At 36.5% G+C, this 26,745-nt stretch overlaps 1 protein-coding gene across 7 annotated transcripts in view; it reads right to left on the bottom strand.

Moving 5' to 3' along the window:
* RAPGEF6 (Rap guanine nucleotide exchange factor 6) overlaps positions 1 to 26,745 on the bottom strand; it is a 199,644-nt gene that overhangs the window by 93,553 nt on the left and 79,346 nt on the right. For 6 of the 7 annotated variants that reach the window (XM_078067544.1, XM_078067545.1, XM_078067538.1 and 3 more), the window contains one exon: positions 3,939 to 4,070. In XM_078067544.1, the coding sequence (XP_077923670.1) occupies positions 3,939 to 4,070 (132 nt within the window). Of the gene's footprint in view, positions 1 to 3,938; positions 4,071 to 16,154; positions 16,720 to 26,745 lie in introns of those variants that run through there. The other variant, XM_078067543.1, reaches the window with a different exon arrangement.

The raw sequence follows: 26,745 nt of genomic DNA, 5'->3' as shown, positions 1-26,745 counted from the left end.
ATTCTTAGCTTAAGTACTCCAAAGGAGGCCAGAGGTCAAGAGAAAGACCAAGTTCCAGTATTGCTCTTCCTCTTCCCTTTGTTTTAGTCTGAGGATCTGACTGGATAGACACACACAATTTGGTTGGTGTTATTTACCTTATCTGTTTTTTTTTGTTTTAAGATTTTTTCATTTATTTATTTGACAGAGAGAGAGTACAAGCAGGGGGCGTTGCAGAGGGAGAGGGAGAAGCCGGCTCTCCACTGAGCAGGGAGCCCGGCGTAGGGCTCCATCCCAGGACCCTGAGAACATGACCTGAGCCCAAGGCAGACGCTTAACTGACTGAGCCATGCAGGCGCCCCTTTATCTGTGTTTTAATTGTAAGCCTAGATACTCTGCATTTGGGGGGATATATTTTATCAATTTATTTTTATTCTGTTCTTATTCCTTAATCTAGTAATTTTAACTTTAATCTTTTCCCACAATTTTATTCAACTTTTATTTTTAACAGTACACTCTATTTACATCCTCCTTAAAATACGTTAAATATAGAAATACTACTGTGCACTGAGAAAAAAATAAGGAAAGCTTAGGTAACGTAATAAAAACTACCCACAAACCTACCACTAATTGAAAACATTATTATCATTTGGTCCTCTTTAATTCATGTTTACATTCCATGTACACATGTATAAAATATATGTAATTATGTATGTAAGTGTATTTATTTAAGATACTGGTTTCTTCTGTTTCTAACTCTGTTCCTTTTTTTTTTTTTTTTTTTAAAGATTTTATTTATTTGACAGAGACACAGCGAGAGAGGGAACACAAGCAGGGGGAGTGGGAGAGTGAGAAGCAGGCGCCCCGCGGAGCAGGGAGCCCGATGCGGGGCTCGATCTCAGGACCCTGGGATCATGACCTGAGCCGGAGGCAGAAGCTTAACGACTGAGCCACCCAGGCGCCCTAACTCTGTTCCTTTTTAACATAAACTGTTTCTATCCATTGGCTATTCACCTAAGCTTAACGGAAGCCCAGGTTTGAAGATTTTTACCTTCTTTGGCCACTCTTAAGATTTTTATCTTACCTTTTTGCATATTTGACTCTAATATTATAATTATCTCCTTTAAATTTCTGAATTCCCGTTTTGGTTCTAGATTTCATTATTTGTGCTCCTTTTATCTATTTAGTCCTCCTATATTAATTAAAACCTACTTTTATTTTATTGATTACTTTTTAAGTTTAATTGCACCATGTTTTAAAGTATATGGCTCCCAAAATACCCCTCCTTAAAAAAAAAACCCAAACTGCATGACTCATTTTATGCGACCTTCTGGAAAATGCAAAACTGTAAAGGCAGAAAACAGATTAGTGGTTGCCAGGGTCTGAGGATCAGAAGATACTGACTACAAGGGGGCACAGAGTACTTTCTGAGGTGACGGAAATGTTCTGTCTTCATGGAGGCTTTACTACTGAGGGTGAATTTATTCTATGTAAATTATACTTCAGTTAACATCAAACATATAAACACAAACACAACTAATGATGTAGGAAAAAGAATGAATATGACTTGGTACTGGAAGTTATGCTCAAGGGAGAAGAGCCAATGGTAACTTTCAGGTTTCTGGGATATGACATGTTGCCTTCTTCACTTTGTAACGGAGGCAGTCCTGTAACATGCAGGACAGCTGGCAAGCTTACTTGTCCACAGTTTAGCCAATGTTAAAATGACTCTTTTAAAAGGTAGAATGAGCTGTACAAAGTGCTAGTGAGGAAAGAAAACATCCAGTAGGTTGGAGCAGGGCAGCCACATACAAGGCCATAATTCTACAGCAGCAGACCTCTAACTACCAGTAGGCATGCTCCAGCCTCAGCCTCAGGTGGACAAACCAGTATGTAGACATCCTGTAGATCTTACATAAATGCAATGCGTCAGAAGCTCCTCCAAGATCTTGCCAAAGATACAGGACCCTGCCGTGTGTACAGCCCATCTTCTAGTGCAGAGTAAAGCACTGGCCTTTCCAAGTGACCCTGATCTCAATCTGTGCACTAACCTTTTGTCCTCTCTTACAACCATCTAAGGCTCTGTTCCTTGCTCCAAAAAGGTGGTAACATCTGGTTTAGAAATGGATATACTAGATGAGGTACCTAGAGCTTAACAACACCACATCTCTGCTGTATGATTTCTCCTAACAAGGTCTAGACATTCCCACTTAGCCTACGAGAAATTTATAGCCACATCCCTGAACTTCATTAATCCAGGATCAATCTTCTCTACGAAAAACAAAGAATTCAGAAGAGCTACAGCTCTACTTTGACTTTTAGGTGTGCAAGAACCCTTTTTCTTCCACATGACAATTCCTTTGGGGAGGGGCAGAATACCTGGAATGCAACACTCGGAGACGCTCTGCACTTTTAAAAGTCACTGCACTTTTTAAGTGTACTTTTAAAAAATTACTTGTTCCGTCTCCTACAAAATGGTAAGCAGGAAGAATTCCTTGTTCTGTCTACTATAAAATGCTAAACAGGGAGATGTAGATGGCCGCAGCAATGACCTTTGTGGAGAAAAGCTATGCATAATCCAAAAATGGAGGTTTTTTTCCATTTTGTCTCTGCCTATAAACTTCCCTTGAGAGGAATGCTGATTCTCCTAAAATATCTGAAAACTCAGTAGACCCACAGTCTAAAATGTTTTCCTCGAGCAACAGTAACTCCGTTTCACAAGATGAGTAATATATAGCAGCCATTCGCCATATGTGACTATTGGTCACTTGAACTGTGGCTGGTCTGAACGGAGATGTATATAGTAAGGTTATACTGAATTCTGGCTTTGGGAGACTCCCACATCCTCATACTGTGCATGCACCCTCACATCCCTCTGCCTGGCACTTTGGGGCCAGGGCCACAGCCTGGGCTGGCGGACCCTCGCCATTCCATCTTGTGCCCTGCTTGGTCTGTTGCAGAGTCGCCAAAGCAGGCAGTAGGAATGCTGCAGTCCAAATGGCTCTGGAAAGTTGGTTGTGGACTCAGGTCATTGGGCAATTCTACCACCTCAAGGATCAGCTCAAAGCCAAGCTCCGAAGAGGATCTCAGCTCCTCCATGGCACTGATCCACGATTCAGTCTGCCCAGTCACCATGGAACCACCAGCCACAACAAACCCAAGAGAACCCCTCAACATTCCACCTGGAACTCCACTAGCAACTGGCAGCCTAGGAAGGTAGGTAGGCTTTCTGCAGTTGGAGCAAGCCTCTCTCTCTCTCTCAAATAAATAAAATCTTTAAAAAAAATATCAGCTAGTAAATTAACTTTGATATTAATTTTTACATGTCCATGTTTGCTTTAAATTTAAAGTAATTTTTTATACTGTCTTCGGAAGCCAGAATTTTTAAAAGTTAACTCATGATTTTAAACTGTGATTATGTGCTGAAATGATAATATTTGGATATATTATGCTAAATAAAATACATTATTCAAATTAATTTTACTGGTTTCCTTTTACTTAGAAAATTTAATAGACCCCTTACAATAAAAAGCAACTCTATAACTATCTAGAATTTAAATAAAAACTTAAAAAAAGAAAAAGCAACTCTTAACTTTCTTCAAGACTACTTATAGAACACTTAGTCTATTATTATAAAAATCAACCTTTTTGTAAGTTTAAGTTGTTTCAAGAACTGTTTTTTTAACAAAGCAAGCATTATATATAATGAATTCCCCTGGATTAAAGTCATTAAAAAGAACACTATATTCATACACTCCTGAACCATATTTAATCACTCTCAAAAGATCACTTAAGTTTGCAAATTTGAAACAATAAATAAAGTGTATTTTCCCAAAGACATTCTGCCTGAATTTCATACCCTTAAATTAAAAGATACATGACCACCTAAAGCACAAGCATGGGTAATCGGGCAGACTAACAAAGCCACAGGCACAGCACACAAACTCCTACGATATTACCTGATAGATATCAGATAAACTGCTGCTCCCAGAGTCACTGGCGATGCTACAACCAGACTGACTAGAAGACACATGAGTCACCTGTGGATGAGGGTTGTCTGTGATGTGCATCTTGGTAAGATCGGCCGGAAGCTGAAGAAGAAAAAGTAATTTAAGGTATTCTAAACATCAAACATTACCTTTATGAGCGTTGTTGAGGAATGTATAGAATTACTGAATCACTATATTGTACACCTGAAACATAACACTGTATATTAACTATACTGGAATTAAAATACTTAAAAAATTTTTTAAATAAAAAATAAGTTCTTGACACGTTGTAACTTCTGTAACAAGTATTTGTTTTATGTACATTACTGTGCAACCTCATTTCTAACCTAAATTTTCCACTTTTAAGAAAAATCTTAGGAAATAAGAACCAAATCAGTACTCTGACACTGTTAGTCAAGCCTAGAGTGGAATCCCACTGTGTAGATTTCAGAAGACATTACCATCAGTAATGGTGTTTCAGAGGAAACACTTGGCCCCTCTTTTTCTCCAAATAAAACTATCAGCTACTGCTACCTTCAAGTGTTCAGAATGCATCACACACACACACACGCACACACACACCCCAACACAAAATGGTCATTGATATGAAAAAAAAAAAGAAAAGCAATATCTTGTGTTAAAGTACAGCATCTGGTAGCAAGACTTAGGAAAAAAAACAGTTGATTGCATTCCACATTTCAAAAATTTTGTAGACCTCTTTTCACATGACATTGTAGTAGTTAGTAGTAAACCACTAAAAAATTTGTTAGTAATTATGATGATTTAATTAATGTCTATGCTAGGTGCAGGGATACAAGAGACACAAGAAGGAAATGATAGTATCACATCATCTTTAGTATGGTCACACTTTTATAGGGATGCAGGTTGTATAATATCTTTCATACCAAAAAACAAACCAGAATAACAATAAAAAAAAAAAACCTCACAAAATCAGTGCTCTAAGAATTAAAGTAAGAAACAAACGACTGTGCTCCAGAGTAGTGAGAGAAAGTTTTAAATAGGAGGCATGGTGATATATTTTCCAAATAATTTCTCTACAACCTGCTATGCAGGAACATTAAGAGAAATGTATTTACTTTTTAAAACAGAGGTTTTCATTGCTTTAGTGCAGGAAAATGTTAGAGAAAGATGCACATAGTAGTAAAAACTAAATAAACCCTAAAGGAAAAATGGCCAAGTCTGAATTCTATTATCTTAAGAGTAGTCACTATAATTATAAAAACTACACACAGAGGGACGCCTGGGTGGTTCAGTTGGGTAAGTGTCTGACTCACGATTTCAGCTCAGGTCATGATCTCAGCGTCATGAGAATGAGCCCTTCGTCAGGCTCCATGCTCAGCAGGGAGTCTGCTTAAGATTCTCTCTCCCTCTCTAAAAACAAACAAACTACACACAGAAATGACATTACACAATCCTCTGCCAGTGGTAACTCAGATAAATTCTATAACTAAGATAAACAGAAAAGCTGGAATACACACACATAATCTGGCCTGTGAGGTTTTGCTGATTCTTAAAGAGGGAGATGAAGAGACTCAGAAGCACTTCAATAGTCACTGGTTAAAGAGACAAAAGTTATATTCCAAGGCCTAGCATGAAAAGGCCATCCTTTGGACTGGGAGTCTGGAAAGAACATTTTACTCTAGGAATGAATGTGATTCAAAGGAAACTGATATCCATCTTAGAATCACCTAAATCCCTGATGTTGTATTAAGGTTATACAGGGTTACTAGTGCTTCAAGTCAACTATTGGAAGCAAACAGGAATCTTTACCATAGGAAAAAAAAATACTAGGTCTCAAATTATTTAAAATATTTTGCATATACAACACCCATTGCTCAAATAAAACCAGGCACATGAGAAGACTAGATAGCATTGATGAAAACTAAGAGAATAAACTTTAAAAAACAACGAAGAACTTTCAAATATCAGGATAATCAGATTGTAAAATGACTTTTTTTAATATACATAGCAAGGGCAGGCAAACATTTTCTTTAAAGGACCAAAGAACATATATTTGACACTTGTGCAGGCGACATACAATCTCTGTGGATACTTTTGACTTTTTTTTTTAATAACCCTTAAAAAATGTAAAAATCATTCTTAGTTCACAGGTCATACAGCTCACTGGCCGTGTTTTTCAATACAGCAATACATGATAACAGATAACTGAACCTTGAAAAACACAGGTTTGAACTGTATGGCTCCACTTATGCATGGGTCCAGTTACATGTGGATTCTTTTTCAATACACTAAACATTCTCCTTAGATTTTTTCGTAATGTTTTCTTTTCTCTAGCTTACTTTATTGTAATAATACATATATGAAATATATCTCTTTTTATATTTTACAAAATATGTCTTAATTGACTATGTTATTGGTAAGGCTTCCATTCAACAGTAGATTAGTACTTAAGTTTTTGTGGACTCAGAAGTTACACATGGATTTCTGACTGCTCAGGGGGTCAGTGGCCCTAACCCCTGTGTTGTTCAAGGGTCACCTCTACAGAGGAAAAGACTAAGAATTGTAGCAAAGAATAATTAACAAAAAATAAAATGAAAATTCTCGAATTGAAAAGTAAGGTTAAGGAAATTAGAAAGTCAAACATGGACTCAACAGATTTGACAGAGCTAAGAAGAAAATTAGTAAAGATTGGCCTAGATTGGCCTGAAAAAATATCCAGAACAAAGCATCAAAGTAAAAAAGAATGAAACTGGGAGAGAAGGGACAAGAACCACAGGGGATACAGTGAGAAGGCAACATTTGAATAATCAGAGTCATAGAAAAAAAGAGACTAAGGCATAGAAGATAATGGCTGAGCATTTTTCCAAACTGACAAAAAATACAAAGTCACAAATCAAGCAGCTTTAAGAATGACCAACAAGATAAATAACAAAACCATACCTATGTAAACTAGGATGAAACTAGCAGAGAAGAAAAAAAGATAAAGAGAAGTCTTAAAAGCAGTCAGGGAAAAAAAGAGATTACTTGGACAAGAGCAAAATTAAACTGATGGCTGAACTCTCAACAGAAATTTGAAAGGTAGAAGAGAACGGAGTGATATCTCCAAGAGCTAAAATTCTGTACCCAGCAAGAAGAGTCCTCGAAAAAAAGGCAAAATACAAAAGCCTTTCAGAAAAACAAAAAACGAAGACAAATACTCTCTAGCAGATCTACAATCAAGGAAATCCATTGAGAGAAAGAAAACAATTCCAAATGGAGGCTTCTAGATGCAGAAAAGGAAAACCAATGAAAATACGAAATGTGTGGGTAAATCTGTATGAATACTGACTACATGAAATAGGAATATTAATGTCCCAACACATATACAGAATTAAAATACATAACAAAACAACAGAATGTAAGTCTGGAGAAGAGTAAATGAAGTTATTAAAGTACTTTAAGTTCTTTGCAGCTCATGAAACTGTAGAAACAGACTTCATAGATGAAGCATACATTGCTGTAATCTCTGATTTAAGAATAGTAAAACTGTAACTACGAAGCTTACACAGGTGAAAACATTAAATACAAGGAAGGAAAAATATATAGCATGCAAACACAAACCAAAAGAAAGATTATGTAGTTGTATTTCAGATGAAGCAGACCTTGAGGGAACGGCTAAATTGTTATAGCCTATTATGGATTACATTAGGGGACATTTTTTAATAATAAAAGTTTCAACACTAAATAAATATGTACCTAAGCATACACCCTCTAAATATATAAGGCAAAAAATGGCAACAATAAAAGAACTAGATGAATCCACAATTAGCTGTCAAATTATACCACAGATTTCCCATTGACAGAATAAGCAAATAAAAAATATGTAACGATAGAGCAGATGGGAAAAATTGTTAATAAACCTGACCTAAAGTGCATGAACATAGAGTACACATAAAAACAATTTTAAAAACTTACAATAATGCAGGTGTCAGCAAGTTTCAAAAGAATGAAGACATACAGAGAATATCCCATGATCACAAAGCAAACACGGTAGAAATAAGTAACAAAAACTAACTAGAAAATTATCACGTACCAGGAAATTATTAAACAAACCTAAACAGCGCAAAGGTCAATTAAGGCACATTGCAAATTAGAAAATACTCAGAATAAAAATTAAAATGCCACATATCAAAACCTGTGGGATAAGCTAAAGCTATGCTCAGAAACTGTTTTATAGCTCTATTATGTGTATTTAAAAAGACAGAAAGGGGTGTCTGGGTACTGCAGTTGGTTAAATGTCCAATTTTTGGTTTTGGGTCAGGTCGTGATCTCAGGGTTGTGAGATCGAGCTTGGTGTCGGGCTCTGTGCTCAGCTCAGAGCCTGCTTGAGACTCTGTCTCCCTCTCCTTGTGCCCCTCACCCCCATGTTCTCTCTCTCTTAAATAAATAAATAAATTTTTAAAAAGGCAGAAAAATCAATGAGGTATTTGTAAGTGGTTACAGTAATACAGAAATAGTGATGGGAATATGTCTCAGCTCAAAGATCTTCCTCCTATTTAGTTTCTATTGTTTAGACAGAAAAGATCTAGGAATTCGTTCATCTAGGAATGAAGTAGATGAAAATATAAAGACTGAAAATAGTTTTAAAAGGTCAGATGTTTGGTTGAGGTGTCAGGAGTGGGAGATAATCCAACTCCCAAGATTCCCACAGAGGTTACGACCACGGAGAAAGAGGTTATCCATCAAAATAACACAATGAACCAAAGGCAGAAGAGCAAGTCTGCAAATTGGGTGGGTAATACTTACAAGCAATCTTCATCCTCAGTAGACCCTAAAAGACAAGCATTATTATCTCTACTTTACTAATGAGGAACTGAGGCAATAAAATTAAGCTGTCAGCCATAGATCTCACTCAACTAATTAGCAGAGTTAGAATTAAAACCCAAAACTATGTGATTCTAGTACTCTCTGCTATACTCTGCTTTTTACCAGGAACTCTGCTGGTAACATAAAGATCTCACTTATTCGTGGAACATAAGGAATAGCATGGAGGACATTAGGAGAAGGAAGCGAAAAATGAAGGGGGAGAAATCGGAGGGAAAGATGAACCATGAGAGACTATGGACTCTGAGAAACAATCTGAGGGTTTTAGAGGGGAGGCGGGTGGGGTGATGGGTTAGCCTGGTGATGGGTATTAAGGAGGGCACGTACTGCATGGAGCACTGGGTGTTATACGAAAACAATGAATCGTGGATCACTAAATCAAAAACTAATGATGTATTGTATGGTGACTAACATAATAAAATAAAAATTAAAAAAAAAATGAAAGAGAAGATGAAAACAGATGGGTCTTATCTTCAAGGACTGCAGTCTAACAGTGAAGAGTAGACAGAGATTTACAAGTATACAGCATCTCCTTTCTACCTCATGAAGGAAACAGATCGACAAATAGGAATCCTCTCAACCTCTTCATGTGATGAGAATAATGATAGCAACTACAGCTAATAGGTTTGAGTGCTCACTACATGTGCCAGATATGTAAGCTAGCAACTATATCCTTCTACATACTTTTTACATAGATTATCTCATTTAATCATCAAACGACCAGACAAGGTAGATGCTATTATTATAACCAATTTACACATTAGGAAACCAAGGCCCAGAAAAGTTATACAGGTTGCCCAAAGTCACATAGCTAGGAAGCAGGGAAATTGGATTTAAAATTCAGGCAGCCTGACTGTAAATCAGTTGCTCTTTCCTACTAAGTTAAGTTTTGAGTTCCTAACACCTAACAGTTCCTTTTCTTTATAACAAAAGAGGCAGAAAGGAGAAAGTTTTCCTCCAATAGGAAGCCTTGATTTCTTAAAGCTTCTCTGCTTTCTCTCAACTTATCTACCCCTTTTCCTTTTCTTCCTACCCCCAGCAGGGACTTATTAGCTTACCTTTCATGAGCAATGTCAATTCACTTACCTCATCATCCTTCCAGCCTATAGGTCTGGCAAACTTTCCTATTTTCCACAGTTACTTTATCCATTTCCTATACCTGAACTTCTGAGCTCTGCTGGAGCTCACATGTCCCATGAAGACCAGTGTCAAAGTTCTATCTGGGAGGTGGAAAGGTTCCTTAGCTAACAGCTTGAATACAGACACAGATTATGAAAAAGTACGTATCTTTTGAAGGCTCTGTACACATATAAAGGGAAAGAGAGGTATTAAGAAGAGGCTAGAGGTAGAACATAATCTTGAATGTCAAGCAAAGTATTTTGATTTTGAATCCTATAGGTAATAGAGAGCTACTACAGGTTTCTGGGAAGGGCAATGACATAAGAGCTGCTGTATGTCTCAGGCAGACTTAACCTATCCAAGTATCTACTTTTCTGACTCAAAGTTCTCTGCCCATCCAGGCAACACTTTGGGGCAACTTCTTTTATGCAAACTCAGATAATGCGTTGGTCTTTTGGCTCTGCCATCTCAACACAGGGCCACTTAAGTCACAGCAGCAGGAGAACAGAGCTGCTGGAAGAGATTGCTAAAACTTGCCAGCAACCAGGGAAATCAAAATTTAAACAACTTTTCATCGGATTGGCAAAAAGAAAGCTTGATAATACAAAATATGGAAAGGCTATGGAGAAAAACAATATTCTCATAAATTGCTAATGGGAGTTATGGATTGGTATAGCACTCTGGAGAGCAAACATTAAGATTTATTACATTTAAAATACAAAAACCTATGACTCAACAGTTCCTCTTTGAGTATCTATCCTAAAAAAGCATACAGGTGTGCAAGGAGGAATATACAAGAACATTCATTACAAACAAAGTGTAAAAGTTTAAGAAAAATAATCGTCACAAGGAGAACGGCTAAATTGTTATAGCCTATTATGGATTACTGTGCAACAGTTCAAGGTATGAAGCAAATCTGTATAATCAAACTTGAATAGGTCTCCTAGCTGTACTGACTAAAAAAAAGTAACTTTCATGATAAATATAAGACTCATTTTTTTTTAAAGCATGAAAACATCATTACGTGTTTTCTGGGCACATATTCATCTAAGTTTGGGAGAAAAGATTTGGAGGAATATATACCATGCAATCAAGAGCAGTACTCTCTAGTGAAAGAGAAATATCAAGGCTGGTAGTCCAAAAGGAGTTTTAGCGTGATCTGCAATATCCAGCTGAAATGTTTTACTTTGTATGGAGAAAACACTCCTCTATTTTTTATTAGAATGCCTTATGAGAACATGTTAAGTACTAATATACCTAATATATAAAGTAGAGCTGAGAATAAGCATTTAACCTATAAGCATCAGAAATGGAGTAGAAAGTGATGAATATTAGGTAACAAAAACTCCCAACATAAGAGCCTCTGTGGAAAGTTAAAAATGAATGGAAAGTGAAGTACTTCGGGGTGCCTGGGTGGCTCAGTCGGTTAAGCATCCGACTCTTGATTTTGGATCAAGTCACGGTCTCAGGGTCCTGAGACTGAGCCCCATGTTGGGCATGGAGCCTGCTTGAGATTCTCTTTCCCTCTCCATATGTCCCTCCCACCAACTCTCCCTCTCAAAAAAAAAAAAAAAAAAAGAAAAGGAAGTACTTCTGTGTTTTCACTCTACTCCGTTGAATGTGGCACTCATGCTCTTTAATCTCCGTGTGTGTGTGTAAGCTTGAGTGAGTTATATGCAATCAAGAAACAGTAAGCAAATCAGTGAAGCTGAGGTAGGGATGTATATAGGGAGATAGAGGAGATGAAGGGCCAGAAGTAGTATTCTTGGGTGCTTCAGATTTCCTGTATTAGAAAAAGGCTACTCAAAGAGCTTGAAACAAGAAAATGACTGGAAGAGATCTGCTTTTTAAAAATATTACTCCAGCATCATATAAGATGAAATGGAAGACAATCATATATATGGGAGACAGGAAACATCAATCAAAGCACAAGAAGACAGGGGCCTTATGAAATTAAAAGCAGATTTATAAAGAAGCTTCTAGGACTAGATAGAGTGACATGTCATTAAGTATCACCTGACAATGAGAGAGAACTGAAAATAGATTCTGAGGGGCATCTGGATGGATCAGCTGGTTAAATGTCTGCCTTCGGCTCAGGTCATGATACCAGGATCCTGGGATCGAGCCCCACATCAGGCTCCCTGCTCAACGAGGAGCCTGCTTCTCCCTTTCCCACTCCCCCTGCTTGTGCTCTCTATCAAATAAATAAAATCTTTAAAAAAAGAAAAGAAAATAGATTCTGAAGCCCCAAAACACAGTTTGGAGTCTGTTTTAGGAAGACAATCTAAAATGTCTCAAAAGTCCTGAAAGAAATAGCTGTATATAACCACAGTAGCCTCGGGTATATTACACTAGCACTCTGCGTGAGGCAAATGAACTACAGGGGAAGCATGCATTCTTAATTCATTATTTTTACTAGAAGATGGGGGTTGGAGGGACACTGATACATGTTATCTCCCCACTGTAACATTTTTAAAACCAAAGAGCAGCTTTCAATCAATATTTGCACTTAACAGTAGGTTTATTAAAAGTCCAGATAGACTTGTTGAGAAAAGAGGAAATCAGTTTTAAGAATGCAGGAAACAAGAGTCACTGCACTGAATGAGGAGGAGTGTAGCAGAAGATAATGGGAGAAGAGTCCCGCACTGTCTAGTAAATGACAGCTAAGACTTTAGTCTGAATGAAGTCTGCCCAGAAGGGAGTAGTCAGCTGTGTCAAACACCACAGACGGGTAAAGTAAGGGCCAGAAAATGACCTGTAGATTTAGCTGTGTGTAAAAATGAAAATGAACACACTTCCTTGACCAGTGACCATAGGAGCACCTAAAAGAAGGCAAATAGAAGCCAAAGTGGTGATGCCTCTTCCACCCAGGAAACAGTCACTTTGGGTAAGCAATTTGAATACACCAGGAAGGTGAGCTCTCAATCACTCGAGAATTATCAACCTCCTGAAAAAACATCCAAACACACTCAACTAAGAGAAGACTTTAAACGTGAAGAAAGAGCTAAGCAGACAACGAGGGAAACGAATGTCATCCATGAAATGAAAACAAGTTATTAAACAAGAGTGGCTGTAAAAAGCATCACTAGAGATTTCAGAAATGATTAATGATGTGGGAAACAAAGGCATAAGAGAAATTATTAAATTTCCTTACTACCTACAGCCCACTGACAAGTCCTTGAAACAGGCAGAATGACATTCCTCTAGGGACTCAACTGCCTCGATGTTGACACTTTGCTAAGGGCAAAAGACAATCCTAGCGCAACCCCACCCCCCAGGATCCTGTAAGTCTACTTTAACATATAAAAATTTCTTTAGAAATTTCCTTTATCTCTAAATCTCCAAGATACATATTGGCAATCACCGCCCCCCGCCAAAGCATATGGCCCACTGATACACATCTGAAGGGTCTCAGGACTACGGTTTTATTAGATGGTAATAAATGACTTTTTCCCAACAACAGCTAGCCCCTCAAGGTCCTGGAAACCTTGCTTCCAGAAGTCCACACTATCCCAAACCCCCTCGCAACCTGAAAGTATATAATGGGCCACTCTTCATGACCCCAGTGCAGCTCTTTCTGCCCATGGGTCCTGTCCCTGTGCTTTAATAAAACCACCTTTTTGCAACAAAGATGTCTCAAGAATTCTTTCTTGGCCATTGGCTTCGAATCCTAATGTCTCTCCTACATCAGTTAATACAATGATTACGTTTAGAAATTTAAAAGATGAAGAGCAGAACAGCAACTGGTCACAAATGGAGAATCAGTGAGCTAGAAGATCAAACTGGAAATGCATGAAGCGAAAATAAAGTTTGAAACAAATGTTTAGAGATAATATGGACAGATCCAGAGTTCCAACATTTGGAGCAGTAAGAAAAGAGTTGCAGTTTTCAAAAAATAAATTTCCCATAATTGAAGACCGATGGGAATCCTTTTTTTTTTTTTTAAAGGTTTTATTTATTTGACAGAGAGAGACACAGCGAGAGAGGGAACACAAGCAGGGGGAGTGGGAGAGGGAGAAGCAGGCTTCCTGCGGAGCAAGGAGCCCGATGTGGGGCTCGATCCCAGGACCCTGGGATCATGACCTGAGCTGAAGGCAGGCGCTTAACGACTGAGCTACCCAGGCGCCCCGGGAATCCTCATCTTGAAGAGAGACTTGCAAGTACTAAGAAAACAAAACAAAAAATTAGATAATCCATAGTAAAACCTCATGGCATCAAGGATAAAAAGTAAAACCCAAACAAAACAAAACACAACTAACCACTGACAAGAAAAAGATTACTTAACAAAGGACTAAGGATTATAAGGAGCCCAGACTTCTCATCACCAACACTGGATGCGAGAGACAGCACATTAGCTTTTTCAAAGGCTAAAAGGAAAAGACTTTAGATTTATTATTTTATATACAACTAAACAATTATTTTAAAAGTAAATATAAAGTAAAGCATTTTGAACATACTAGGACCTAAAGTTCATCTCCTCCCCTCACCCCCTACTCTGGCTTCTAGAACTCCTTATTCTGTCAAGAAAATAAATTCAGAAGTAATGAAATCCAAGTAGTAGGGTGGGCAAAATACATGAATAAATAAAACCAGTAAGATGTATGAGAAAACCGAAAGAACCAAGTTTGAAAAATTAATCACAGGTTTAATGTTTGTGCATTCACAATCCAGAGTTAAAATTCCATCAGTAGTAACATGAGAGATGGGGGAAGGGGAAAAGAAGCCATACTCTTTCACTAATACTTAATTTACAAAGTACCAATCACAGAATCCTGCTCAGATAGTATTTGCTGGCATTTAACCAAACCTTAGAATCTGATTTTTAAAATCCCCCTTGGCTCTTTTATACTTGTTAAATCTTAAATCAAAAGCTGGTTACCAATACCACCAAAGGCTATTTTTTTGTTGGTATTCTAAACAACCCCTATATAACTCATTCTTGATTTTCTTTGAAGCTTTTTCACTTGGTCTCATCCATTTCCCTTCTACAGGTTTTAAATCTTAGTAGTGTCACTATCAAGCATCAGCAAAGCGTGGGCCCCACAGGTGGCATTTGTACTATGGAGGCCACCCATGCCTTACCAGATAGTACAAATGAAGCATATACCTCCGTTTCTTTCCCTCTCTTTACATTTCAATCATTGTTTGCCAAATGGATAGTAAATTTAAATGTCTTTCCAGAAGCTGCGTTTAAGAAAGATATGCAGTGAGCTATCTTTCAGATAAAACAGTACACTACATGCTATCACAGTATTTCTCCCTTAGTCACTATCAGTAGAACAACCTTTAAACAAAGACATGATTTCATCCTAGGAAATGCTTCTATTGTGCCTGTCTCTATTCAACAGAACCATAAAGAAATCTTGAAACAGCCAATGTTACAATTAAAGTGCTAACTAAAACATATAGTTTTATAAAACAAAAATAAAAACTCACACTTCTCTGGTTTTGTTCTGAAATTTACATAACAGGAAAGATAACTTGAGTGGCAGCAAATTTCAGCTCTACATAAACAACACTATTAACAATACAATTTATTAAATTACATTGTATATTTCCCTAAAACGTAGCATGTCCTGTTATGTAGCATTTTGCTTTTCTGTGAGTTAATGTTTGCCTTAAAAAACTGACAAATATAACAGATGCTATCTTAATGTCTCAAGCTACTAATGATTCACTTACTATTTTTAAAATGCTTAAGAACATAAAAATTTTTTCATATACTTTTCATACTAAGTATTTCCTTCATATTAGTTCACTGATGAAGTTATTACCCTGTCTTCCTAAAATTTTTATATAATAAAAAAGTGTAAATATAAACTAGAGATTAGACTAACACTGCTAAATACATCAACCATTTAAGGAGGCAATACAATAGTCAAGTTAAAGAGTATACTCACAGATAAGTACAGAACTAGCTATAACCAAATGATTCAGTCTGAAGATAGTACACCTCAAATGCATTACATTTTAAGTCTATAGATCATTAAGAAGGTATTTTTTTCAAATCCTCTTAGAGGTACATTAGGATACTTTAGAGATTCCTTTAAATTGAAAAACAAAATGGCCATGAGATTGAGCTTTTTAGATTGCTTTGTAATTCTTATTTTTAAAGTTTAGAAAATGTAAGAGCACAATAAAGCTAGTTTACAATTCAAAGTAGAATTTAAATTTAATAACTAGATTATATCCATCTCCAAGAAAATAATAAACATTACTTACTTTGGAGGCCCATGGCTGAAGACAATTGGCATAACAGCGAACAAGAAAAGCCATTTCCTGGGCTGGAAAGGGTAGTTTCCTTTTCAAACCAGAGCCACACGGATGAGTATGTTGACAAAATTCTGTTAAGTTTCTTTTTACAAATCACACGCCATTTGCAGTGTTATATAAAGGCAGCTTCTCCAAATCCCTTTCAAACTGAAATCAGGAGCTTTCAGTAGCTCAGAGTATTGTTCTAAATAACTGCAACAGTTTTCATCACAACGTTCACTTTTCACAAGCAAATCACAGTAAATCAAGATGTTTACATTTCTGGCTCAGTACATACAGACATACACATGCTTCCTCAGGCACCTGGCACAGACATGCACAGTGGTAACACACACAGTTAATACAATATCAATCAAAGTAAATAAGGCAACATGCACCAAATCTGTGTTCCTGGATTCTGAGAAACCTTTCCTTTCTGTAATACAGCTTTGTCTCTTCTTCAACTTATTTCATTCTGTAGAGCAAGCACTGCAGTAATTCTTCTGCATCAGAAGCAAACCAGAACACTGTATCCTTAAAATGAAAGTTTCTTCTTTATCTTCTTAATCACCAAAGGTTAAAAAAAAAAAAAAAAATCAACCGACGAGCAAGCAAATGATAGCTAGAAGATATATATGCTCTAACAGGTCTGTCCTGGAGAACGCCAGAAAATATCCAAAATTAAAATTTTCTCTTTTCACATGCACTATTTACAGCTCTGTAAATGCTTCTTAAATGCTTCTTGTTCTAATGCATCAGTAAGACAGTAATGTTGATCTAAGTCTGGCTTTTCTGGTTGAAAATTTATATATGATGACACAAAAACACTACATCTTCTGCTAAAACAAGACTATATGTTAGTGTCTTAATTCCTACTGTCCTTGCCTGTTTCACAGCAGCTCCCTAAGGAGAAGCTCCTATTGATTCCATGCTCTGCAGTAAGATGAAATATCTAATAAGAAGGAAAGAGAGTGGGAGGAGAATAGAGCTAAAAGGATGACATCACCTGTATAGAAAGCCTTCAGAAACTGCATTAGATCAATTGGCTACTGTATCTGCAGATGTAGCCCAAAAAGCAATTTACTGAAAACACACACACACACACACACACCCACCCACCCACCCTTCCATGAGACATGTCAGCAAGCTAAATTCTGTAGGAAAAAACTGGCTTAAAGCACCTCTCTATTCAGTTTTAAAAATCCATCTTGATTTTTAATTCTGTGCATTGATACAGAGCTTTATTTGGGAAGCTAGATTTCCTAATATTATTATTCAAATTTAACACAGTATTGTCCTCCCAAGGGAAAATAATTAGCACTGGTAAGATACTTGCATTACAAATGCGTAAGGCAGCCTTCTTCTCAGATATCACGTATGTTTGTTACACTACTGATTCAGGGGTTTCTGCTTGCAAAACTTCTTATTTATCAAATAACTGTTCTAAAAGGTATAACCTTCAGGATACTCTAACATTAAAAATACCAAAATTAGTACCAAAATTTTTATGTAAATAGTATACTTAAATGGAAACAACAGAATTTCATTTTGCAAAGGCAAGATGAAAAACATCACCAGGCACAACAGCCGACTTGCAGCCTGTACCAACTCCTCTGAGGAAGAATCATCTATGCAATATGGTACTTTCCTGCAGCCCAGCACTCAATTCCTAGAAAGACACAGGATGCCAGTAAAACTCAAAAGGAATTAGTGAAGAAAATTATTATACCTGATTAAAAAATTGAGCTTGGACTAAAAAGTAATCATTTTTCTATAAAAATTCCAGAAAACAAACTAAATTTTGCCACACCCTGTCTAATCTGAAAACACAATTCCTCTAGTATCCGCCCTTACTCTTCACACTTCTGCCACAAGGAATCTATTGCAGATACTCCTATAAAGAGTTTGCACTTAAGGTTGTAATGGTACCTCCCAATGGCCAAAAAATGACATAGTTTTCAACGATAAAATGCTTAGTATGTCCCCAGACAGCAAAATTATGAGAGTTACAATCAATGAACAAAGCAAAGTAATACAACTATTTTGCTTTATTCACCTAACATTATTTTGAGGGCAGGAGATGTGCAGCTTAGGAGGAGAAATTATTACCTGAAAGATGGGTGTTATTACAAAGGATTCCACTGTCAAAGAAACATCATGTCATTAGCCCCACCAAAAAAAAAAAGAGTTCTTTAATACCTCTGGGCAAAGTATGACTCACTTTCTGAACAATACTAAGCTGCCAGTCTGAATTGTGCTGTTACTATAAAACTACAATTAACTTTAGTAAAGCTAAATATTATTCTGAACAAAAACAAGCCATGCTTTCAAAATATGTGATCACTTATGAATTTAGGTTTTCATAAAACTTAAGAATTATACTTTTGGTGAAAATTTCAAAAGAATACATGCAAAAAATTTGCATTTAAATTAAAATTAAATCTCAAAAATACGAATAAGCATGACTAGCTTTCCAAACATAAAACATGGAAAATATAGACAGGTTGATTTTCAAGCACCAATGTATTTTTTCAATTTAATTATTTTAAATAAACTACAATGCGTTGGAGTTTCAACACTATGTAAAGCATTCAAGAATAAATTAACTAAAATCTAATTTTGATCATTCATTTTTTTAAAATAGAAAAATGATAGCAGGCACTCTATGTAAATGAAGCCCAACAATTCCTAAAGATAAATTTCTAAGACAAGCCTTTTATACATAAACATTAGTAACATGACTCAAGAGTATTTCAGTTTCATTGGCAGATAATAATTACATTCATGTACGGTACCAACAGGATAAATTATAACCAAATCAAAAACAAAATCATAATGGTCATTTTTCCCCTTTTTTATAATAAATCATGCTGACAGCACACAAAGGACCTCAAGCTGAGCAAGGGAGAGCCATCTCTTAGCTGCTTTAAGAAACTGCTGCCCCGTGTGTGAAATGCAATCCACTAAATGCCATATGTTAGAAACTACTGTAGTAAACACCAACTCAGTAAAGGAACAACTCTCTTTTCCTTTAGTGTGGCCTGTAAGTGAAGATGACATCATCCTTTTCCTTGTTCTACCAATCATCTCATAGTATCTGCCATCCAGGGGAATTGTATGGTGAACAGAGCATGCAGAATCCCCCTGTGCAACAATACCATGAAAGAAACACACGGGCCAAATCCTATATTCAGCCTATGAATCCACCAGCATTCTGAGGATATGCTAGACCACATGATTTCTTCAGGGGGAAAAAAAAAAATGACATAACCTCCTAATTAACGAAGGAAGAAATAAACATCTTTTGAAGAGAAGTGTCAGTAATTTGTCAAATAACTAAAAATATGATTAGGTGAATAAACACTTTTTCACTCCCATCATTTTTAGAATTTTATTGTGATCTCATTCCATTATCTTACCAATTCAAATGAAGTAATTGCAGCAAGGGAGAGTGCCCTGATCTACACATTATCTAGGAACCATCACCACAGGATAGCCATTTAAGAATACATTTCCCCTGCATATGAAATGCCATGATGTTAAGCCACATAAGATGAAATCTTTGGCTTCAGAAGGATCCGCCGCACTACCATAAAATAAAGCAATCAACGTATGTTGGCTTTGCAAAGCTTGAAACCATTACAAAATATATTTATAAAAATGTAAATGCTATGTAGTTAATAATTAAAATTTATGTTAACTGTATAAACTACCTCTAAACAAAAATACAAACTAAAACATCTGAAATACTGCATAGAAAACCAAAAATGAGGTTCTGATAGTTACCAAACTATACTTTTTACTTAATAAACAACACGGGGGGGGGGGCCGGGGAGGTCATCAAGAATAAAGTTATCAGAGGATATACATTCTAGACATTATATAAAAACAAACAACAATAACGAAAACCAGATTTATAGTAATCTCAGGCATAGTCACACTGTTTATTCCCCACCTGCACAGTGAAATATCGTAATTACAACTTAGAGAAACCAAACTCAAAAGCAGGTAAAGAACAAAAGAAAAATTATGTACTTTCACAAAATAAAATAAACAGGCCCTTCGTTTCTCTATTTTAGCTGTAAGCATTTGGTCTTTAAAATATAAACTGTTAAGTGTGCTGATTTATATAGTAAAAACACTTTAATCCTTTTGAAGAATGAATGACCCTTTAATGTCAGAGAGGAGCATATAAGCCCTTGGAAAGGATCGTAGCAAGCTTTCCCACCTCTTCCTCACCCCCTGCTTAACTTGAACATTTGAAATGAATCTTCATTAAGTTATCAGACACGATTAATTCTAATTACTGGTGCCCCTCAGGAATTCCTCCTTTCAAAGTGCATTCTATCTATTGCTCAGCCTTTCTGAAAAAAGGAAAGCCAGAGTATCAACATTCTCCTCCTATTCTTCTGTAAGAAAGAGTGTGCTTCAAACACACTATCATCTATGTCCACTAAATGGTCAGCACCATGCTGTTGAAAACCCTGCTAAAGCTACCAGCAGGACACATAAGCACTATGAAATATGATCCTTCCTTAGGGAGTGATCAAGGAAGAAAAAGCAAAGGAGAGGGAAGCCTTCATCATCAACTAAAGTGATGTAAGCTTCTATAATTAGAATCAGTGAAACCAAAGGAACAATAAAAAGGCACACCATGCTTCCACTTTCCCCCAAACTGTGAGTTATAGGAGGCATTTTTCACTCATTCACTCACATACACATACAGGCAAATAAAGAATACATTCTACATGTAATCAGTCAAGTGTGCTACCGAGCAAAGCTAATGTGAAGTTTTAAAATAGTAAAAGTTTTAAAATAAAAACGAGGTCTACCCAATAATTAAAATAGAGCAACATACAAACATACCTGGAAAAACAAATCTCATTTGAAAAATTAAACTATTGAGAATATGGTCTCCACCTGTAGATTCTGGAATATATTTGAGACCAACTTTAAATCACTTATCTAATTTTAAATACTGCATTTTCTAGTACTATAAAAGCCAAATGCTGAATTCAGCATAGTTTCTGAACAGGTAACAAATCAAACGAAATGGCAATAACAATCAGCATTTATCTGTTTGCTATGTCTCAGTAGTCATTACTCCTCCAATTGGAATGCTCTTGAAAATCATTACCTTGGACCACTGGTATACATTAATAACAGTTGCTTCAAAAAATCTTCAAAAGAGCTTTCGTTAGCAATTATTGTATAAAGCGTTTCAAGTATGTTAAAAAATTTCTCCAATTCTGGTTCCCTGGGCAGATCCAGAGCAGCATGCCCTGCCCTCCTTGAGCTCCCAACATTCCTGAAGTTCAAAAAAAGTGAATGATACTTTCTTAAAATGACTAAGATAGCAATACTTATGCAGAGCTATAAAAATAATTTTTATATCCTTAATCCAGTAATTTAACTTTCACGAATCAATTCTAAGAAAAAAATCTGAGTCCATTTATTCATACGAGTTGTCTATAATAGGGGAAAAAAGCAGAAGCTTCATGAGAGTATTTTGTTATATAACGTAATTACTATTAAAAATATTTTGGGAAAAATTTAATTGCCTGAGAAGTAGAAAGGTAGGATATATAAATATCCAGCATTATCTAAATTAGAAGATCTGAATTAATCAAGGTACTTTTCAAAATCACTAGCAACACTAGCTATCTCTGGGTTGAGGATGACAGGAAGTTTCCTTCTTAACGTTCTTCTATGTTTTTACATTTCTACAATGAGCATTTTTTTCACAAATTTTTTTTTAAGATCTGCTCCCGGCAGGCATTTGTCCTTAGTTTGATTCACTATCACCCCTTTGCTTTTTCTCTATTTGTGGACTCATGACCCTCTAAGTAGGTGCAAGAACTTCCTATCAAGATTTCTATATTATTACCCAGAAGGCAAATGGGAAGCAAAATTCTCCTAGGAGACGTTAGACACTCACGAATAAATAGAAAAAGTCCTCTTCTGTAATTAAGATGCAAAGCACCATAAAGAATACACTGTCCAGAGCACTGTGGTACCCTTATAAGAGAGGCCTCACAAAGCTCCCTAGCCATTTCCATCATGTGAACAGACAGTGAGAGCTCAGAGAACCTTCAGCAGAACCCAAACATGCCTGGACCCTCATCTTAAAATTCTTGCCTCCAGAATTTTGAGAAATAAGTGTGTGTTATTTACGAGCCACTCAGTCTACATTATTTTGTTACAGCAGCCTGAATGGACTAAGACAACCTCAAAGAGATTTCAGCAATCAAATGTTTAGACCCAAGTCCTCTAATCTCTAATTTCTGCTGAGCTTGGCAGGGGACAGGATCCTAATTTCCTACCGCAGGAATGGCTTGGTCAATAAGACACACACAGACTCTACCAAAGCAAAACACACTCTGCTAAAAAAAACTTAAGATATCACACGCATGGCCAAGTGGAAGAATACAGCCATTATTCAGTGTACCAACATAAAGGTGATTAAGTGATCTGGTCTTAATAATCAACTGTCCTGACAATTATGTCTTAATCTTGCTAAATATGCTCTGAATCCAAACAAAACAATCCAAACAAAACTGCAGGAGAGCAGGGAAAGTGAGGCACAATCACAGAGGGAGCTGTTTGCTTCCTTATAATTTGTGCGCCTAAAATCAACCAGTAGATTCCAGAGTACCATATAATGACTACTTTCCTAGAACAATGGACTGGATAGAAAAAATATATATAAAGAAAGGTGAGTAAAAGGAAGCCCTCTAAATTTAAGACCATGACCCATGATGCTGCCATGAAATCCTCTTCCTAGGTGTCCTTTTGGTAAGTGTTCGATGGCTCCACTTATATGCAGGTATTATGATGGATAGAGAGAAAAACAAGGCTAATGGCTTATGCTGTGCCTGAGAATGTAAAAAGCACCATAAGCAATATAGGGGACAAGAAAGAAAAAATTATGATGTAGTCTACTGTGGAACTTAGGATCTAGTTAAGAGAAGGTAACACACACACCAAACACCTATACTGTTATTCAAAAATACAGCACAAGAAATGAGAAATCAATAAAAAGGACTTATAATTTCATAAAGGAAGTACCGAAACACCAACAAGATTTTTCAGAACTTTGAAGAATGTCCTTGTTTATATTTGGGTTAATACTGCTTACACAAAAATGAGCATGAATGTTTTCTGATATTATGGAGACTGATTTCAAGATAAATAAAGGCACACTTGGTGCTTGACCTTGGTGAAATCAAAATACTTCCTCCTTATTGGTCCTGCCTTAATTTTACCATTTAACTTCACATATATACCAACATTAAAAATTCAAATCATTACATCTGAAAAATGTTCACCATTATAGGCTATTTAAAACATCGCAATCAACTTCATGTAAAAAAATACAGACATTTGAGAAATTCTTAAGTTATTAATTTTGTTTTCTGTTATCTTTGGAGCAGAGCCAAATTATATGAGCACACTGCAGGTAAGTATAACATCCTATGGGACCAATGAGAAGTGCAATCTATGAATAGGAAATGTTATGAAAGACTTCTCCAAAGAGATCAATGAATTAATGAAGTCTTGGGAGCTGAGCAGGACTTATCAAGAGGACATAGTAGGAGGCCATTCTAGATAAAAGGAGCAAATGTTAAAATTCAAATTGATTCGTTAAAGACAGAATTACCTTAGGTAAAGGAGCCTACAAGAACCTTTAGGGGAGGTGGGGAACCACAGGACCAAAGAAAGGGACCTCCAGCAAAATAATGGGGCCAGAAAGCTAAAACGATAAACTGGTGCCAAATGAGGAAGAAATTTAAAAACAATTCTAATCTTGAAACTTTTTAAGTCAAAAAATTTTGAGATACATTTCTAACATATGTAACTTATTTACAAATTACATGTATCCCTAGCAAAAATATTTTGTGTTATGAAATATACACAAATCCCCAGAAATTTAAAAGGATAAGATAATACTACATATAAATATAAACTCTATTTTCTTCCCATGTCCTAGGGACTGTTTTGTGATCTACATCTTAAGATATTTGGGCTAAACTACTGCCTTGCTAACTACTATCAGAAAGAAGACCTTCAAATCAGTAATTCCAAAATCCAGTCATCAGTTTTGGGCAGACACCCCTGTCATCATTTAATGGGATTCTAGCCACTGGTTGTGTACAGTAAAGCAACTTCAGTGACTTTCATATACATTTAGTTACCACTTTATCTTTTAAGGTTGGACAAAGAAAATACCTTGTTTCAAGTGAGCTACTGTGAATAAACACTACAAAAAAATTGGGTGGGGGTGGGAGCAGTGGTAGGCTAAATGCTGGCTGTCCTAACTTCAAGCCAGCTTGATATTTCTTTTTCCTACTTTTACTTTCCCTTTGTTCTAATTCTTTAGCTTACTTGTTTTTTATTATATCAATATACTTAAATATCTTGGTAAACACATTTTATATTCGGGTATAGAACAGATAAATAGGAAAATTATTTTATAAGCAACAACAATAAAGACTGAGTATAATAACAACAACAGGAATAGAAACTGCTCACATACTGAATGGTTTTCAGAGCCTCAAACAATAGGCAGAACTTTCTATAAAAAATCTCTCATTTAATCCTTTCACAAATTTATAGGTTACTTATCAAAAGAGATGTAGGAAGGTTACACAATGTGCCCAAAGTTAAGAGAGGTATCTAAACAAGCTGATGCAAAAAAAATGCACCCTTATTTTCCTTGATAGGCAACAAGCTTGGAGGGTACAATGACAATGGTTCCCATTTTCAAGGCAAGTATATTCTGATGGGAGAAGTGGACATCTGAAGAAACTATCACAATGTAGTCTAATGAACGGTCACAAGTATATACATGGAATACTGTGGGAATGCAGAGATGTGTACCTAACCCCTCCCAAGGGAAAATCACGGAGTCCTCCCATGAAATCATATGGAATTGAGTCTTCAGGATGACTAAGTTAGTGCCAAGAAGACAAAGCCTAAAACAGCATTCTAAGTAAAAGGAACTGCAGATCTAAGAGATATATATACAAGCAGGTTTCTTACTCCTCAACACACACATACACATATACTGTATACAGTATATACACATATACAGTAACCATCTTGTAATATATGTGTATCAAATCACTTTAAACTTACACAGTGTTATATATGTAAATTATATCTCAATACAGCTGAAAATAACTAAAAACATGGATCCTTCAAGGATCAGCAAATTTGTTCAGCATGAATAAAAAGCAGAGAATATGCAGGAAAAAGGAAAAGACAAAGCTGGCGAGGTGGACAAAGTCCAGACCTTGCTGTCCAATCTGGTAGCTACTAGCCACATGTGGTTACTTACACGTCAATTACTTGAAATTAAAATGCTAAATTAAAATCCTCAGTCATACTAGCCACATCTTAGGTGCTCAGTAGTCACTTGTGGCTAGTTACTACCACCAATTTGGAAACAGATATAAAATCAGAGAGGAAGGAGAAAATAATCTTGAAATCAAATAAAGTGATTAATCGGATATCTTTTAATGAAGAGATTATGAGACACTTTTCAATTTAGAAAAACTTTTCCACATTTTTTGTTTTTTTAAAGATTTTATTTATTTATTTGACAGAGACACAGCGAGAGAGGGAACACAAGCAGGGAGAGTGGCAGAGGGAGAAGCAGCCTTCCCGCTGAACAAGGAGCCCGACACAGGACTCGATCCCAGGACCCTGGGATCAGGACCTGAGCTGAAGGCAGACGCTCAACCGACTGAGCCACCCAGGTGTCCCTCCACATTTCTTAAAGTAAAAAAATACTGCTTTTATAGTGAAAGTGGGGTGGGGGAGTATGGGAGATGCTATATTGCAACAGTTTTTTTTTTTTTTTTTAAGATTTTATTTATTGATTTTAGCGACAAAGAGAGCAAGTGCGAGCAGGGGGGAGGGACAGAGGGAGAGAGAATCCTAAGTAGACTCCCCAATGAGCACGGAGCCCAACACGGGGCTTGATCTCAGGACCCAGCGGAAATCAAGAATTGGATGCTTAATCAACTGAGACACCCAGGCGCCCCAATGCTATTACAACAGTTCTAGAAAGAATGACAGTGAACACTAAGGCGATGACATGATGACATGGGGAAACTTAGACTATGAGTGTGCAAACATGTTCCATGTTCTTTAGCAACCACCCCTTAAGACAGGCAGACCCAATACTACCAACCTCATTTTTTGAGGTACAGCAACCAAAGCACTAAGCGTTTAGACAAAACGCCCTAACCATACAGTGAGTAAGGAAGAATTCAAGACAGATGGCTCATGTAAATGCTAGACTATTTTCGGTTGGCATAATTACCCATCTTACTCTCACTGAATATTATTCCAATCACCTTCTTGCTATTTCTCAATATGAAATACACCTTCCTCAAATATATAAAATATTCTGAGAATATTCAAAAACATTTAAATTTGTTGAAAACTCTGAGAGCAATACCCAAAGGAGTTTCAAAAATGTTACTGTTATAGAAGTGCTCTTTTTAACATTAAGAACAAAAAACCTTTCACTTTCACATTAAAATTACGGTTC

The sequence above is a fragment of the Halichoerus grypus genome, chromosome 2, assembly GCF_964656455.1.
Source record: "Halichoerus grypus chromosome 2, mHalGry1.hap1.1, whole genome shotgun sequence".
Classification (NCBI taxonomy): domain Eukaryota; kingdom Metazoa; phylum Chordata; class Mammalia; order Carnivora; family Phocidae; genus Halichoerus; species Halichoerus grypus.
The sequence above is the reverse complement of the archived record's forward strand: the minus strand, read 5'-3'. Positions and strand labels throughout refer to the sequence as shown.